Source organism: Barbus barbus, assembly GCF_936440315.1.
Source record: "Barbus barbus genome assembly, chromosome: 18".
Taxonomy (NCBI): Eukaryota; Metazoa; Chordata; class Actinopteri; order Cypriniformes; family Cyprinidae; genus Barbus; species Barbus barbus.
In genome coordinates this window covers 11,519,471-11,538,128 of record NC_136746.1, presented here as the reverse complement: position 1 = coordinate 11,538,128, position 18,658 = coordinate 11,519,471, and the positions used below count along the sequence as shown (strand labels likewise).

Sequence of the window (18,658 nt, the reverse complement as noted above, 5' to 3'; positions counted from 1 at the left end):
ATTAGGAATGTAGAATATGTACTTTATAAGTACTATTAAACAGCCAATATGTTAATAATAGGCATGCTAATAAGCAACTGCTTATTAGAAGTGAGAATTGATCCCAATCCCAATTGACCCCCACCCCCCATGAAAGTCAGTTCTGCTTTACAACCTTGTCATTCCAAACCCATGGGACTTTCTTGTAAATGAGGACAGAATTTGAATTTTAGGCCCCGTTTACACTAGTGCGTTTTCATTTTAAAATTGCGTTTGATAATGAAAACGATCCCCATTTACACTGGCGTTTCTGTTGCGTTTCAGAAACGATCTTCGTTTACACTACACAACCGAAAACGCATGTCACATGCCCATTCATGCAGCTACAGCCATAGATATATATAGGTAGATACCCTATTATTTAGATGGCAGACTGCATGCTTGGAACGGTTAAATGGGAAATCTACCTATACATATCTATGGGTACAACAATCAAGGATACGCAGAGCGAATGTGGGCAGCCACGATATTGTTTTCAAAAGTCTCCCTTTTGGTCCGTTTACACAGAAATGCAACTTCAGATTTTTCACTCTAAAACGGGGTCTGCAGCGTTTTCAAAAGTCTCAGTTTTCAACCTCAAAAATACCGGAGTAGTGTAAACGATAGGCGTAACCGTAGCAAAAGTTATGCGTTTTAAAACGCACTAGTGTAAACGGGGCCTTGGAGTGAATTATTCCTAAGAATTACACGAAAATCTGAGTTAGTTTCTGTTATCAACATTGCTTGTGAACCTAGTGCAAAGCTTCATGCACTGTGCTTGTGTTTTCACTATTGATCCTTGAACCTTGATGTGAGACATGCCTGTTATTTAATTCCCAATTATACTTTTACTGAGGGCTGTTAAACTTACTTTATATAATTGCTAAACTGTAGGTGATTTATGTTTGTCTTTTATAATAAGCTGTCCCTTTAGGTGTATGTGCGTGCATTCGATTGGTTTAATAATGCTGTGTCTGTCATACACAGGCTAACCGGATCCTCAGGCTATCTCTCGGATGGAGCAGGAAACTACAAATATAAGACCAAGTGCACATGGCTTATTGAGGGACAGTGAGTATTGGCCTGAAAACGAAACTGTCTTTCTCAGATTAGAGGTCTGAACGTTAAGCCTGAACCTGGCCTGTTAACAAGATCTTGTGACCTCACCTGACCTGACCAGTAATGTTAAATTTTTAAATTACATTTTGGCTTAACTCAAAATAGATTACTCTCTTATCACTCGATTAAACTCGAATACTCTTCCACCCCCCACACATTTTGATTTATTACAAATATAAACCATTTGTCAGGTCCTGTCAGGTTTAGCAAAACTCTGTATCAGATACGTAGTATTTGTGTGGGTTACGGTGGTTGATGGTTGTTTTCTTGACAGGCCGAACTCAATCCTGAGGCTTCGCTTTGAGCATTTTGCCACCGAGTGCAGCTGGGATCATCTGTATGTGTATGATGGAGACTCCATATACTCTCCTTTACTCGCTGCCTTCAGGTATTCTCATCATTTCTCTTTATTTCTGTGTGTGTGAGGTGTAAACAAGAGGAGTGAGATGGCCAGGTTAATCTGTTAATCCAGGATCAGATTAGAATACGGGAATGTCCGCAGGGGCCGCTGTGCTTCTCCAGCTCTCAAGCTCCTTATACCACATCAGACACTGATTTTGAACACAAGCATCCTGTGTGAACGTCCGCTTGGAAACCTGATATGTATTTGCTATCCATGGTTAATTGATTCTTCAACCGGAAGTGTTTTATAACTGGATCAAGTGCGCAGCATTTGTCTGGTCAAGCGATCTTAACATCGTAGCTTTATTTTATTTTTAAAGAAATTCATATTTTTTTCAGAAAGGATGTATTAAATGAATTAAAAGTAAAAGTAAAGGCATGTTTAATGTTATAAAATTTTTATTTTAAATAAATGCTGTTCTTTCAAACTTTCTTAATTTATTTTATTTTTATTTTTTTTTTGTGAAGGAAGTCTTTTCTATTCCAGAAAGAATGCATTAAATTACATTTTAAAATATGAATAAACAGAAAACAGTTATTCTAAATTGTAATAATATTTCACAATAGTACTGTTTCACTGTATTTTTGATCAATTAAATGCGTCCAGGTTGAGCAGTATTGCTCTAATTTGAAAGCAAAAAATAAGACTGATTACCCCTCAGGTGAGCCTGCAAGTCTAAGTATGAACTTGGATTGTGACTCTAATAGTTTGTACAATATTTGACACAACATCTACAAAACACTTTCTAAAAAGTCCATTATAAAGAAAGTACATATACTCTACTAGAGTACAATTAAGTGAGAAAGCACTGAAACTATTAAATCAGTTGGGTTCCCTGTCAGCAGAGGTATGAAGTATTCAATGTTCTTCTCTTTCATGTTCCAGTGGTTTGATTGTTCCTGAGAGCTACAGCAATGAGACTGTCCCAGAGGTGGTGGCACAGTCTGGTTTTGCCCTGCTGCACTTCTTCAGTGACGCTGCGTATAATCTCACCGGCTTCAACATCTCCTACAGGTAAGCTTTAATTCCTGGACCGAAACAGACTGATGATCACAGCTGTGCTGGAGTTCTGTTCAAAAACCTAGTGAGCTGCTTGCTTTGACAGCGTCTTAAGGCATTGTGGGCACGCTTCCATTAAAACAACTGTTCCAGAAGGTAGACAGCAACATTATGCTACCAGCTGCCTTATAAGAGACCTCAATTTTGTATTTATGCTAAGGCAGTATTGCATGTATGCATTGTCAGTGAAATCCAAGATAGCAGACAGACTGAAAAGTATCCATAGGAATTGATTTGGTTTAATCAATATAGGCCACTTCATTTTAAATTTGCCAAAATTCACGCAACTTCTAATATGTACACTACAGTTTGGGATCAGTAAAATGTAATTTTTTAGGAAATTAATACTTTTATTAAGCACGGATGCATTAAATTGATCAAAAGTGACAGTAAAGTAAGTTCATTTGTAATGTTACAGAAGATTTCTATTTCAAATAAATAGTTATATTTTCATTCTTTGACACAATGTATCCTGGTTTCCAAAAAATATTAAATGTTTCTTGAGCAACAAATCAGCGTTAGGGTTGTGTGACACTGAAAGCTCACTAGGTTTTAGAACAGAGCTTCTTACTTGTAAACAGGCTTGTTACTGTCTTGGACTTTGAAACTTTAACCTTAATTTATAACTTGTAGCTTTCCTGACTTATGAACACTGGGTTATTTAAGAACGTGTGTTTAACCAGGGTCTGGTTTTGTTGCCCATGGCTCTTGATGAGATCTGAGGATTCTGGGTAATGTGAATGTGTCGTCCACCCAAAATGGAAAATTGTTATCATTTGCTCTGTATTGTCATTTTCTCACTCTTACATCATTCCTGTGTGACTTCCTTTGCTCTGTGGAACACAAAAGGAGAAGTTTACAGTGCTGAAATTTCAAGTCAAGTTTGGTTTATTGTTAAAGCCACTTCAAAAGTATAGTAGAAATGTTGTTTCACCCAGTCTGTATTGCAAATCAAAGATGCACTTCACAGGATTAATTGCATTCTTCTGTATACACTTATAGTCTTATATGGTAAGATTAATGTTTTTGAAAGAAGTCTTTTTTGCTCACAGAGACCGCATTCATTTGATACTGTTTTAGTATGGTTTAATGTGAGACCAGTGAGGTGCTAATTCGGCGAGAGAAGGTGTCAATAAAAAGGTCCGTACACCATACTAATCAAGCAATTACAACTGTTTATTGTTGGTACACACAGCTGATATCAATAATACTGATACTGATTATAAGTAAATGCATAAAATGATGATAATCAAACCATAAACTCATTCAAGAAAGATGATCATAAAACCAGTGCATAATATATGAATGATCATGAATAAATGAATAAAAGATAATATTGCGTGAATGAATAATACACTAAATGAATAATACACCAACCCAAGCAAAAGTATTATAACCAATATACAACCTCAGAACTGTGCTGAAATCTTCACTCTTCGGTGGACTGGGGAGCTCGTTTCAGTCATCAGTGGAAGACCAACACCTGTCCGAGAAGGCAACGTGCACTTTACCCACGGCTGAGCTTCCAATGAAACTGAAAGAAACCCCATGTTTTATACCTAAACATTAGTGTGCAGGTTAAGAACAACCCTCCAAGTGAGAGAGAAAGCAAGTTGGCCAGACTCGATCCCCCTCCCAGTTGGGTGCATTGTGTTTTAATTACAAAAAGAGGAACCATTACTCAGCAATATTTCTGAGGTTTCGCAATAAGTGTGTATTGTGCCAGAATTCTGCACCTGGATGATCAAACGACAACAGGTTCCAACCTTATCTTGAGGGTCAATGTAACCTCTCTCTCCCAGGAGATTGTGATGTTGTTTTGCACCAGTTGCAACCATGCTGCTAGCTTTTCAGTCTCTGAATGTTCATCCGTTGAGCGTAACACAAAAAAACAACCCATCTCTTACAGATACAAAAACGATAATATTGTCAAATATTATAGGAATTCCAAATAACTGTTCTTATTTTAATATACTTTAAAATGTCATTTATTTCTGTGATGGCAAAGCTTAATTTCAACAACATTACTCCAGTTTTAAATGCCGCATTCTTTAAAAAATCTAATATGCTGATTTGATGCTCAAGAAACATTTATTATGATAAATTCTGAAAACAGTTGTGCTGCTTAATATTTTGGTGAAAACCATGCTGCATTTTTTTTCAGGATTCTTTGATAAACAGAAAATTACAATATTTCAAATAGAAATCTTTTGTTGTAATATAAATATATTTGTCTCTTTTTGCAATTTAATCCTAGATTAATATATATAAAAAAAAAATCCCAAAATGTCCCAACTTTTTTGTAGACAATATATACTGTAATAAATAATACTAAATGCAGTACAAAAAAGAAACAGTAGGTGGAAAGTAATGCTAAACATCATTGGTTCTCGCTCGCTCCATGATTGATCTAAAACGTCAAGTTTAAACCTGTTTAAATGCGAATGCGGTTCTACTGTAGTTCTACTACTTCTTTTTTTTTTTTTTTTGAGTTCCACTTAAGAAAAAGTCAGACAGATCTGGGAAAACCAGAGAGTGAGTAAATGCTGAGCAATTTTTGGTTGGACTATCCCTTTAAGGCTCTGTGCGCTAGAGAACAAGAGCAAGAACAAGAAAATGCAGGTCAGAGTAATTTAAGAAGAGCGGGACAGAGGAAGCGCAGATGTCTTTGACCTCGGTGTCTGTGGCAGGGACTGCTCAGGTGAAGTCCTGACAGTGACTACTGTGCGGTTTCTATAGAGACTGCATTTACAGGGACCCCAAAAAACACTGGAGTGCAGTATCAATAGAACATCAAACACCAATCCTGACACATACTGCAGACACTCGCAAAACTGCAGATGCTAGACTGCCTGTTATTCTCTTCCTGGGTTCAGCTGTAGAGGGGAGTGAGCTGCCTACTAATGTGGCTGTTCTGGCTAATGCCAGTACAGGTTGTATTGAAATAAACAGTTTTCACCTCAATCGAGCTCCCCCCTTAGTTGCTTGTTACATGCCTTTTGAGCTACAAAAGCAGTTATTAGCTTAAGATGAAGTTCAAATATTAACCAAACGTCTCATAAGTTTATATTTGGTTGTTGGAAATCCTTTATGGACAGGGCAATGTGACAGTTCTGCAGTTCCAGGTGTTGCTCTGTGTACTGCAGCTAAATCTGAATCAAGACATTTTTAGCCTAGACTAAATGTCCGTTGTATAGCCAGACACTGTTTTATAGGGGAAATGGGCAGACAATATTGGGAACATCTAATGTCTACTGAGTACAATGTCTAACTGTGTGCTGGAGAAGGTAAATGTCCAAGCAAACAGTGTAACAATAGGCGTACATAAGGTGTGGTGGGTGCAAGGAAAATCAGTAATAATATAATAATATCAGGGCTTTTGTCTGTACCGTATTACAAAATTAGTCAACTCTTGTCTATATTTTATAATGTTTTGATGGCTGATATCACTGTGTAAAATTCTATTTTTAGGATTTTTTACTAATTTATGTATTTTAGCAAAACAGTAATTAAACAATAGATTTACAGGTGCATCTCAATAAATTAGAATGTTGTGAAAGTTATTTTTTTTCTTGTAAGTTATTTCAAAAAGTGAAACTTTCATATATTTTAGAGTAAAACATTTCAAAAGTTTTTTTTGTTTTAATTTTGATGATTAGAGCTTACAGCTCATGCCAGTCAAAAATCAATATCTCAAAACATTAGAATATTTACATTTGAGTTTCAATTAATGACCATCCTTACAGTATAAATTCCAGGTATCTCTTGTTATTTTAAACCACAATAATGGAGAAGACTGCTGACATGGCAATGATCCAGAAGATGAACATTGACGCCCTCCACAAAGAGGGTAAGTCACAGAAGGTCATTACTGAAAGGTGTGGCTGTTTACAGAGTGCTGTATCAAAGCATATTAAATGCAAAGTTGACTGGAAGGAAGAATTTGGGTAGGAAAAGGTGCAACAGGGATGGTGCAAGAGGGATGACTTCAAGCTTGAGAATACTGTCATGCAAAGCTGATTCAAACACTTGTGAGAGCTTCACAAGGAGTGGACTGAAGCTGGAGTCAGTTCATCAAGAGTCACCAAGCTCAGACGTCTTCAGGAAAAGGGCTACCAAGCCACTTCTGAACCAGAGACAACATCAGAAGCGTCTTACCTGGGCTGTGGAGAAAAAGAACTGGACTGTTGCTCAGTGGTCCAAAGTCCTCTTTTCAGATGAAAATAAATTTTGCATTTCATTTGGAAATCAAGGACCCAGACTCTGGAGGAAGAGTGGAGAGGCACAGAACCCATGTTGCTTGAAGTCCAGTGTGAAGTTTCCACAGTCAGTGATGATTTGGGCTGCCATGTCATCTGCTGGTGTTGGTCCACTGTGTTTTCTGAAGTCCACAGTCAACGCATCCATCTACCAGGAAATCTTAGAGCACTTCATGCTTCCTTCTGCTGACAAGCTTTATGGAGATGCTGATTTCATTTTCCAGCAGGACTTTGCACCTGCCCACACTGCCAAAGGTACCAAAAACTGGTTCAATGACCATGGTGTTACTGTGCTTGAATGGCCAGCAAACTCGCCTAACCTGAACCGTATTGTCAAGAGGAATATGAGAGACACCAGACCCAACAATGCAGATGACCTGAAGGCCGCTATCAAAGCAACCTGGGCTTCCATACCACCTCAGCAGTGCCACAAACTGATCACCTCCATGCCACGCCGAATGGAGGCAGTAATTAAAGCAAAAGGAGCCCCTACCAAGTATTGAGTACATGTACAGTAAATGAACATACTTTCCGGAAGGCCAACAATTCAATTGGTCTTAAGTATTCTAATTTGTTGAGAGTGAATTGGTGGGTTTTTGTTAAATGTGAGCCTAAATCATCACAATTAAAAGAACCAAAGACCTAAACTACTTCAGTCTGTGTGCATTGAATTTATTTAATACACGAGTTTCACAATTTGAGTTGAATTACTGAAATAAATGAACTTTTCCATGACATTCTAATTTATTGAGATGCACCTGTATAGTGTACAGTCATAAAAATGCTGTACTGGAAAAAAATTAAAAATGTAATCAACATAAAAGTGCTTCAGGTACACCGGAACAGTGTTATTATAGCGTTCATATAAAATTATAGTATTTATTTAGTATTTATTATTTACTTTGAATTAACTTTTTATATTGCATTTTAATTTTAGTTTTAGTACTTTAAATTTATTTGATGAAATTTTGCCTTGGTAACTAAAATACAAATTTTTTAACTGCAAGAAATGATATTTATTCAAGCAATATTTATTTTTATTTTCATTTCAGCTTTTTCAATTAATAAATTATTTTAATAGTTTTGGTCAGCAACAGGGCTGGAAAATATATTAAAATAATGCAATTTTACAAATCGTGATATGCATAGTACAAGGACTTGCAACAGTGGAATGATTTTAATACTTCAGAAAGTTGCAAAGAAAGTTTAGCTCGACACAAATACCTAACAATTTAGTGCCGAAAGAAGTATGTTGCTCATATCATTTTCAGCTTTTAAATGTATTTAAATGTCATTTTAAATTTATTTAAATTTGCATGCCAAATCACTTATTTAACAGGTTGTCACAACATCGCACAATTATTTAACAGGTTCTCACATTTTCCATTAATGTCATACAGCCCTAATTAGTAGTTAACAATAACAGCACTCTTCCTGAAAATTGTAAACATGTTGGCTCTATCACAACATTGCTCTGATAGAGCAATCTGACATATCAACTTCAGTCTTGTCCAATGGTGTGGGGCTATCTGAAATAAGCTGCTCGCAGGAAATTGTTGTCCAAACAATGGCAGAAAAGAAACAATCCTTATTTAAGCAGTTCTGCCAGTAATGCAGTTTTGGTCTAGTTTATCAATACAGATGTGAGATTTCCTGTTGCATTGATTTCTCTGTGCCTTTCTGCTCTTCCCAGGTTAAATACGTGTCCCAATAACTGCTCAGGTCGTGGGGAGTGTCGTGTGGGGAATTCCAGTGACTCTGTGCGGTGTGTATGTGAGGACAACTGGAAAGGAGAGGCCTGTGATGTGCCCTACTGCTCCTCTGACTGTGGCTTCCCTCTGCGGGGGCGGTGTGACAGCGTCGCCAAAGGCTGCCAGTGCAAACCAGGATGGCAAGGTAAGTTGTCGCTTGGCTCAAGCATAGGAATGACAGTAAGCTGCTGGACAATCACGCTTCTAACAGAGAGTTAATTTATGAACAAGATTGATGCATTTCAGGACTGCATTTTGAGAGTGAGTTCGGTGACAATCATCACACATTGCTCACATTGACCTTTTATTAATAACATAGATCGAACATTTATTAACTTGCGTTGTGTGAATTGATAAGATATATTCCAGTGTTATGCATGTCACCATCTTTGATATTTACTTGTAGTCACTATTACTATGGTTACAGCTGCTATTCACAGCTATTGTGAGAATTAAATGCCATTAGTTATTTGTACAGTATGTATATTAGTGGCTTGAATACTGCAAGCTCTATGACGTTAAGAGTCATTAAGGAAGCTGTTCATCATCAAATTTGTTTATAAATGTGTTGTAATTTGCTCACAGTTCTGGAAATTTGTAAATTGTTTTTTTTTTGGTTTGACTAATTGTTTCCTGGCTCTCTCCTGATCCATCTTCCAGATCTCTCTGTCTCAATCTCGCTGCCTCTAGTGTTGTTTGGGTTTGTTTGAAAGACGGGACTCTGTGTACTGATACAGTTTGTCACAGGGCTGTATTTTGGAGAACAGCTTGTGCTCTTATACTTCGCTTGATTGTGATCAGCTCTGATAAGCCAAATGTGTAAAAATACAGGTACATTTTTAAAAATTTACATTTTAGCACATATGAATGACTTCAAGTTGTTACATACAGTGTCTAAATCTAGATGTCTAAATCATGCCTGTACCAAAATAGAACAGAGATTGGCTGCTGCGAGTTATGTGCCCAAAGTTAATATTTAAGGTAAACAAAAATGACTTAGTAAGAAGACCCAGTAAATTTGAAACTTCAGTTGTTACTATAGTGAATTTGTGTATTCAAAAATGCCTTGTTTATCATTTATCCTCATACATAATTTATATTAGCACCTTCTGAAATGTCTTTTATTTATTGATTTGAATGTTTTACTCCTATCCCAAAACCCAGACTTTGCATTTTTACTATTAAAAATCAATCATTAAAAAATGACTATGAGGATCTCAAGAAAGAACAAAATAATAATTGGCCATTTCTATGTTAAAGGTTGAAAATAATCTATAGCAATTTTTCAGACATGGTTATTTCACAGTTGTGGCGTCATATGATCTGTATAGAATATTTTGTGTATCATTCCCAATCAAGCTGCTGTTAAACATTTATTTAATTTTATGCGTTTAGGATGCATAAAATTCACCTTTCAACTTTTTTTTTTTTTTTTTTTTTTTCTTCTTCAAGGATATTCAAAAGAGTTTATTTTCTAGTTGTCAGGGCTCAAGATGCCCATAGTTGAAGAAACACCCAGTTATTCAAAGACTCTACTGTGTTCACCACCTCAAACTCAATAATTATTTGATTTTATGGCAGTGCTTATTAGAAAATCAAAATATAATCATGAGGACCATGAAATATTAAGAAAAGTGCACCAGGTAGAATCAGCTACAATAAAATGGCATATTATTATTATTATAACTTTATTTAACCAGGAACGTAAACTCACTGAGATGATAGTCTCTTTTGCCGGAGTGTCCTGGCCAAGATAGGCATCCCAAGATTATAATACATTTGTGAACGCTGTGAATAATTACCAACTGTTTTTTTTGTTGAATCAAACAACATGGATACTGTGGTAAAAAACCCAAATTGCTTTATATATCATTAGATACCAATGCATTTTTCTTCGAACAGCAAGAGAGGACCAAGCAACTCTACTGTATAATGCACAATGATGTGTTAAATGTTTACAATCAGTGATAAACCTTAAGGCACCATGACACACAGCATCTAATGAGGAAAGAAGATGGTGCATGTTGGTACACTATATCCCCATAGTCAAGAATTTAAATGGTTTCTTCCTTGCATTAAATGAAAAACAAGACATAAAACCCTAACTTTTTCCTTAATTTTTGTTTCAAATAATTAATATGTGAGCCAAAATGGAATGTGTTATCGATTTATAATGCCCAGATACTCTGACACTAACGTAATCAAATTTCCTTGCAATGTCCCGAGGGCAATCTGACATAGATCTAGAATTTGATAACAACATAACTTTTGTTTTCTCAACATTTAAAACCAACTTTAGAGTATAAAACCTTGCTTGAATAATATCAAAAACAAAGTGTTCCTCCTTGTAACTAATACCTGTTGAGACTGCTGCTATTTTGACCCTATATATTACATCACAAGTCTGAGGTTTTATTGTGAGTTTATTACTTGTAATTGCAAGGTCAATGAAGACATGAACTGTTTTTAATTGTAATTATGGTAATTATGACAAGTAGCCACCAAACCTCTATTTTAGGCAGAGCACTGTGAAGGTGCAGGTCTCTCTCTCATATCTGAGCTCTATCCATCTCTGTCTCCTCTCCTCTCTTCCTCTCTCATGTGGAAGTGTGTAATCACCAATCTGTGAACAACCGGTTGAGCCACACTGACTCATGCTTCAAGTTCCTCCATGGTTTCCTGTAATATTTTATATTTGCGAGCATAGCCCTTTTGTGTATCTTTAATTTTATGGTTTTATAATTCTGTAAATTTAGTCAATTAGCCATTTTTGAAGTGAATGAAGGTTGATTTTCACTGCTTAACTATTAGTGTGTGTGTGTTTTAGGCCTGGACTGTTCAATAACTGTACCAGCAAATGTTTCTTTCTGGACACGTGAGGACTACAGCGGCCATGGCTTGGTGCGGGCGTCCCATAAGGCTGTGGTTCATGAAGACGTGATGTGGGTGATAGGTGGACATGTGTTCAACTACACACACTACCAGATGGTGACTGCGTGAGTACACACACACACTTAACACACTGGAGTATAACAACTTTTTCAGGCTTGCAGCTTCACTTTCTCCTTTACTCTCTGTGTCTATTCCTCAGGTTCAACATCTCCACTCAAAGCTGGATGTCGTTAAACCGGTCCGTCAACTCTGTAACTGGACGCTACGGTCATTCTCTCTCCCTGCTTGAGGTTTGTTAATGGATGACAGGTTATTCTAATGTCTTCATTACGGTCCATTGTATTAAGTTTCTACATGCACTGAACTGAGAGCTGTTTCTATAAAACGTGTGAGTAAATAACTTGTCTTTGTGTGCATGCATACAGGATAAAATCTACATGTACGGTGGGAAGATTGACTCCACAGGAAACGTGACATCGGAACTGTGGGTGTTCCACACGCAGAACCAGTCGTGGGTTCTGTTGAATCCGCTTGCTAAAGAACAGTATGCCGTTGTGGGCCATTCTGCACACACTGTCCATCTTGACGAATCGGAGCCCGTCATATTGGTCGTGTTCGGACACTGCCCTCTTTACGGATACATCAGCCAAGTGCAGCAGTACAACATTGGTCAGTAGTGCACAGTAGTGTCAGTTACTTAACTGTAGGCCTGGGCGTTAGGATGAATATTGCTGCTGTAATTTTAATAATGATATAAAATTAAGGAGTGGTGTGAATTTTGCAATGGTGTTAAAGTTTAGCTTAGTTTTAAAAAGACTCACAAATCTCACAAATATGATCGTGTCAAAGGGATCGTTTGGCTGCTTCAAATGCTCCTCTGTTTTTGAATAAACAAGCGTATTTAATTGAATCTGAAAATGTGATAATTGACAGAGATAACCATAGCTACAGATGGGGGAAAAAAAAAAAATCTCATACTGTGTCAAAATAAATCTGCATTAGGTTACTCGCTTTACTCGAAATTGAGATTTATACATCCTCTGAAAGCTGAATAAATAAGCTTAGGACAATATTTGGCCGAGATACAACTATTTGAAAATCTGGAATCTGAGGGTGCCAAAAAAATAAAAATACTGAGAAAATCACCTTTAAAGTTGTCCAGATGAAGTTCTTAGCGATGCATATTACTGATCAAAAATTAAGTATTGATATATTTACCGTTGGAAATTTACAAAATATCTTCATGAAACATGATCTTTACTTAATGTCCTAATGATTTTTGGCATAAAATAAAAATCAGTAATTTTGACCCATACAATGTATTTTTGGCTATTGCTACAAATATACCCCAGCGACTTAAGACTGGTTTTGTGGTCTAGGGACACATGTATTACATTTAAGTAAATGTACATTTATATTTTTTGACTTTTAAATACGAAGTACTTTAATGAACTTTTGGTAAAAAGCAGTAAGTGGTCACTATGCCTTTTTTTGTTCATTTTGCAGTAAATAATTTAAATGCACTTTGCAACAACATCTGTTCTATCCAGATAATGCCTTTTTTATTCCAGAATATCAAGATACATATCAAGATTGATTATAGAGTATGTTTGAAAAAAATATTGAGAGATACATTTTTAGCTTTATCACCCAGCCTTACTCGACAGATAGATCCACCAAGTACTGTGCATCCTTCTGTGATATTTCTTTAATTTAATTACAGGTCTCGGTTCATATACATGGCTGTTACACCACATTTTCCTTTTCAGCATCTTGCATCATGCACATTATGTTTTTGAGGTAGCTTATAAAAAAACTCCCTTTTAAAAATAAAAAAAAAGCATCTTTTAAAAACAAGCCCTAGGACACCTGTGTTCTGTTTCATTCAGTCTTGCTGTTTGAAAGGAAGAATTCATCCTATGTGAAAGCACCCTAATCCTTTTCAGAATTGAGTGCTACCACGGACTGAAAGTCACAGTGAACAGTTGTGACCCATTTTCTGTCAGATGAATCAGACCGCTAGGTACCGCAGAGACTGACTCTGTCGTTCATCACAAAATTAAAAATGAGGCCCCTTTTTGATATTAGTTTTCAATCGGTGTAAAATGTTTTGAAGTTGGAAAAAAAATCGTGCAGTTGTTTTCATGATTGATTGTTGCTGTCATTCGTGTGTGAGAGAGAGGGGAGACCGAGGCCGGATTTCACTTTGGTTTCTAAAGGTGAATGGATTCCAATGTGGTTTGAAATCAACATACAAAACCCCTGCTTGGGAAAACAAGCATTTATTCAATTAGACATTTGAATAAAATGTCATACATACTAATGTAATTCTTCCTCGTGACAATTATCCTTGTTCTGGTCTGTTTGCAGTAATTGTGTTTACTCTACTACCCTCTGGTGTTGTAATGGAAGAGCAACATCACAAATATTTTTTAGGAGAACATTTTCTTTTCTCTCATCCTGTACTTTTCACTCTTCCCTTTGCAGTAAAGAACACATGGAGCGTTTTAGAGACTCGTGGGGCGCTGGTTCAGGGTGGCTATGGGCACAGCAGTGTGTACGACCCTCAAACCCGCTCCATTTACATCCATGGAGGCTATAAAGCTTTCAGTGCCAATAAATATGGCTTGGCCGGAGACCTGTACCGCTACGATGTGGACAAGAGAATGTGGTACATTAAATGGCATTGCAGTTTAATATAACACAGACTACTTTTTGAGGCAATGCTTAAAATGGAGTGCCTGCTTATTTTGCAAAAATGCAAGTCAATGAAATATTACCTCTTTGATATTCTGTTTATATAGAGGTTGATTTAACAAAACAGAAATAGAATACTCTACCATTTAAAAGTTTGAGACTTTTTAAAGAAATGAATAATTTTATAAACCAAGGATGCATTAAATTGATCAAAAGGCACAGTGAAGAAATATATAATGTTATAATTTTACAAAGGTTTCAGGTTAAAATAAATGCTGTTTTTTAGAACTTCTGAAAAAAATCAGCAACAAATCAACATGTGTGACCCTGGACCACAAAACCAGTCTTAAGTGTCAATTTTTCAAAATTGAGAGTTATACATCATCTGAAAGCTGAATAAATAAGCTGACCATTGATGTATGGTTTGTCATACAATATTTGGCCGAGATCCAACTATTTGAAAATCTGGAATCTGAGGGTGCAAAAAAATCAAAATACTGAGAAAGTCATCTTTAAAGTTGTCCAAATGAAGATCTTAGCAATGCATATTACTAATCAAAAATTAAGTTTTGATATATTTACAGTAGGAAATTTACAAAATATCTTCATGGAACATGATTTTTACTTAATATCCTAATGATTTTTAGCATAAAAGAAAAATCTATAATTTTGACCTATACAATGTATTTTTAGCTATTGCTACAAATATACCCCAGCGACATAAGACTGGTTTTGTGGTCCAGGGTCACATATTAGAATAATTTCTGAAGGATCATGTGATGATTTCTGAAGGAGTGATAATGCTGAAAATTCAGCTTTGCGGTTACAGGAGTAAATAATATTTCAGATGTATTAAAATGAAAACTACTAGTGTTTTTTATTGTGATATTTCATTTTTATTGTTTCTCTTTTTATGAAATGAGTGCAGTCTTGATGAGCATAAGAGACTTCTTCAAAGTCATTTAAACGATCTTGCCCAACCCAAATTTTTGAATGGTACTGTATACTCATAGACCATGTACATTATACCATGTGTGGAGCTTTCTCTATGATTGTTATATTAGCATGCTGCTATGAACATATTCTGACTCTGTTTTTTGCTTTCTCTGGGTTTCCCGCTAATGATGTCTCTGAATCTGTAGGTTGATTCTGAGGGACAGTGGTTTTTTCCGTTACCTCCACACGGCAGTGATTGTTGGCGGGAACATGTTGGTGTTTGGAGGGAACACACACAACGACACCTCAATGAGCCACGGGGCGAAGTGCTTCTCCTCAGACTTCATAGCATACAGCATAGGTGAGTACCAAACACCTGCCTCACCTAAATATTCAAACGTGTTCACACCAACACAAATGTTTGTCCGATTTTCACATGCGATTTGACTCTAGTCTGACAGTAGGTGGCATTTATAGAAAAGAAAACAGCCGTTCAGGTTTTTGTATTGCCGAAACCAAAAATAAGAGTACAGAGAGGAGAGCCAATTGTGGATTTTACCTCTGCTCTGCTCAGCTCTATTGTTTAGCATTATAAATTATTCGTGAGCGGCAGCAAGTTTTGTGTACCAGCAGATGATCTGGGCAAAAGCGCAGAGTTGACCCCCCCCCAAAAAAGTGGGTGCTAATTGGGTACACAGTTTTCAGCAGTGAGATTGGAGAAAAAAAAAAAGTTGCATTGATGGTATGTGAATGATTGTGTTGGTCTGAATTTATTCAAATTAAAATGTACATGGCACCAAATTTTCACCTGAACATACTTCTTAGCATGCACAGGCCTTTTAAACTTAATTCATTTGTAATACTTTTATATTGCTTCCATCAAGTTTTAAAATTAGAAGTAAAGAATGTAATACACTTTCCAACAAAATAACTATATTATATGATTATGTAGTGTGGCTTTTATTAAATTGTCATTCGCCTACCTTTTTAGAACTTTTTACATTCTAAATCATTCACTTGCTGCATCCTCTTACGTATGGCATCATATATCTATATAATATCTCTGTCCTTCACAATACTGAACAGCAGAAGAGACACTCACACAGAAAGCGTAATTGGATTTCTGCGTGTGTAGCAGCAAGCCATTAGAGACCGAAATACACTCATCAGGGGGGCTTCTTGCAGAAGGATGTGTGATCTTGAAGCCATTATTTCATGAGTGACACATTTGAGTTTTGTAATCGCCAGGGATCGGAGACATGCCTGTCTGCTGGTATTATCTCACTTTTCATTTAGACATCATAGCATCCCTCATTTCAGATAATGAGGGATGCTATGATGTCAGAATAGATGCACTACAAGCACTTGAATACAGCAGCTCTTGAATGCGTGGGTAGAAATTTAGAGCATCTTTGAGGAGTTTGTAGTGCCTGCATAATACACAGGAAGCTTCAAACATATCAGAAGTATCTGCGTTTGCTTATTCATCATTATATATCACTCCACTTCTAAATTTCTTTCTCTTGTTCTTCCCATGCCAACTTCTCTTTTGAGATTCAGACTAGTGCTGTGGTAATCTGTAATTAAGTAGAGGCCTGTCTTGGCCCTGAGGGTAATTGCTCTGTACTTATAACCTGAACTCAATTACACTGGCCCACACCAGGATGCTATATTCGATTTGTCAGAGTTTGCCAGCAGGGGGCAGTGACTTGTCACACATTCTGCGCTAATAGCAGTCATTTCTCTTCATGCTTCTCTTACTCCTGTTAGATTAGCCACTAACTCCTTCTATTTAACATCTTGGAAAGAGATGATTTGATATTGGTATGGTCAGCTTAGAAAATGCAAAGAGCTCATTTTACAAACCATGCCGAGAAAGATGCAGGGAACTGGGAAAATTCACTTTTATCCCGTATTGCGTGTTATTAAAATGTTATGTAGTTTCAGAGTACAAGTAAAGGTGCCTTATAGCCCCTGCACATCTGCACAGGTCATCAGTTTATGTGAAGGTTGGCCTTATGAATATTAATTGGGTAATGTAAGTGGAGATTACTGAGCTACGATTAGTCTTAGTTAATTAATATTCATGAGCTCTGTCTTCTCTATACTGAAGTCTCTTAAAGGTGTTCAGGCAGCACTGGCTGAGATTCACCGTGTCTGCCATTTTCTCTTTTCTAGCTTGTGATGAGTGGACTGTTCTGCCCAATCCAGATCTTCACCATGATGTCAACCGTTTTGGCCACTCAGCCGTGTATCACAATGGGTAATGTCAATGTTTTATATGTGCTCGGTATGCGAAAATATCCAGTCCCACTTGTAATAGTTTGTTTTGGATTAAACAATGCGTACAGTTTTAAAGGAATAGTTAGGGTGATATACACTACCGTTCTGAATTACTGTTAGTAAGTTTTATTTATTTATTTTTTAAAAATGTATACATTTATTCAGCAAGGAAGTGACAGTTGAGACATTTACAATGAAAAATTGTTTACACTTTATTTTAAGGTGTCCTTATTACAGTGTAATTATACATTTAAGTACGGAGTAATATGAATTAATTGCATATACTTACTATATGGTTAGGGTTAGGGTTACTTGCATGTAATTGCATAATTTATTGTTATTATAATAATAAGTACATTACATTACATTTAATTACAATAATAACATCACAGGAATAAATTAAATTTTTAAAATCTGGAAAACAGTTATTTTAAATTGTAATATTTCACAATATTACTATTTTCACGGTTTTTTAAATTATTATTTTGATTAAAAAGATGCAGTGAAAAAAATCTTGCTCCAAACTTTTGAACAGTACCGTAACTTTGAACTGATATTTGTGGCATGCTTTTGAATAAATTAGACACGTACCTCAATTTCTACAATTAAATGAAAAAAAATTACAATAATGCACTTTCAAGGGAAGTCTATGTTGCATTAATATACATTTAACTGAAAATACTGTAAAAGCTATACACTTTAATTTTTTTTCATAATTATAGCCATTACCCTTAGGGCTGTGCAATTAATCGAATTCGATTATCATGCGCATCTCGTCAGTAAAGCCGGTTTCTTGATTAGTAGTTAATCACCATCACCTGCTTTCAAATGGAGCGGGAATTACTACACAGAACCGTAGTTCACTGACAAGATAGGCAATATCAGGTTCATAATTGAAGGCGATGCGTCTGCGATTATGAACGCGATATTGCCAGTACTGCCAGTATCTTGTCAGTACTGATATTGCCTATCTTGGCTTTACTGACGAGATGCGCAGGATAATTGAATTCGATTTAATTGCACAGCACTAATGACCCTTAGTATTTGTTAGAATGGGACAAGTGTCACTTTTTGCCATGTCTATGTAAAATCTGTCTTTAAATTTATATTATGACCATGTAAACCTATACTTTATACCAGACCTAGGCAATTGCAAATAGATGTAATTAGGTATACACAAGGCAACTGTTTTTGTTTCCTGATAATTAAAACAACTTAAATCAGTTTGAAACTGATTTTAT

At 36.3% G+C, this 18,658-nt stretch overlaps 1 protein-coding gene across 1 annotated transcript in view; it reads left to right on the top strand.

Moving 5' to 3' along the window:
- The window catches only part of LOC306884718 (attractin-like), a 64,294-nt gene that overhangs the window by 6,893 nt on the left and 38,743 nt on the right, over positions 1-18,658 (top strand). The window contains exons 2-11 of the mRNA XM_079440852.1: positions 1,006-1,089; positions 1,412-1,525; positions 2,426-2,554; positions 8,552-8,754; positions 11,437-11,605; positions 11,701-11,791; positions 11,927-12,170; positions 13,989-14,172; positions 15,341-15,495; positions 17,313-17,397. Of these exons, the coding sequence (XP_079296978.1) occupies positions 1,006-1,089; positions 1,412-1,525; positions 2,426-2,554; positions 8,552-8,754; positions 11,437-11,605; positions 11,701-11,791; positions 11,927-12,170; positions 13,989-14,172; positions 15,341-15,495; positions 17,313-17,397 (1,458 nt within the window). The remainder of the gene's footprint in view (positions 1-1,005; positions 1,090-1,411; positions 1,526-2,425; positions 2,555-8,551; positions 8,755-11,436; positions 11,606-11,700; positions 11,792-11,926; positions 12,171-13,988; positions 14,173-15,340; positions 15,496-17,312; positions 17,398-18,658) is intronic.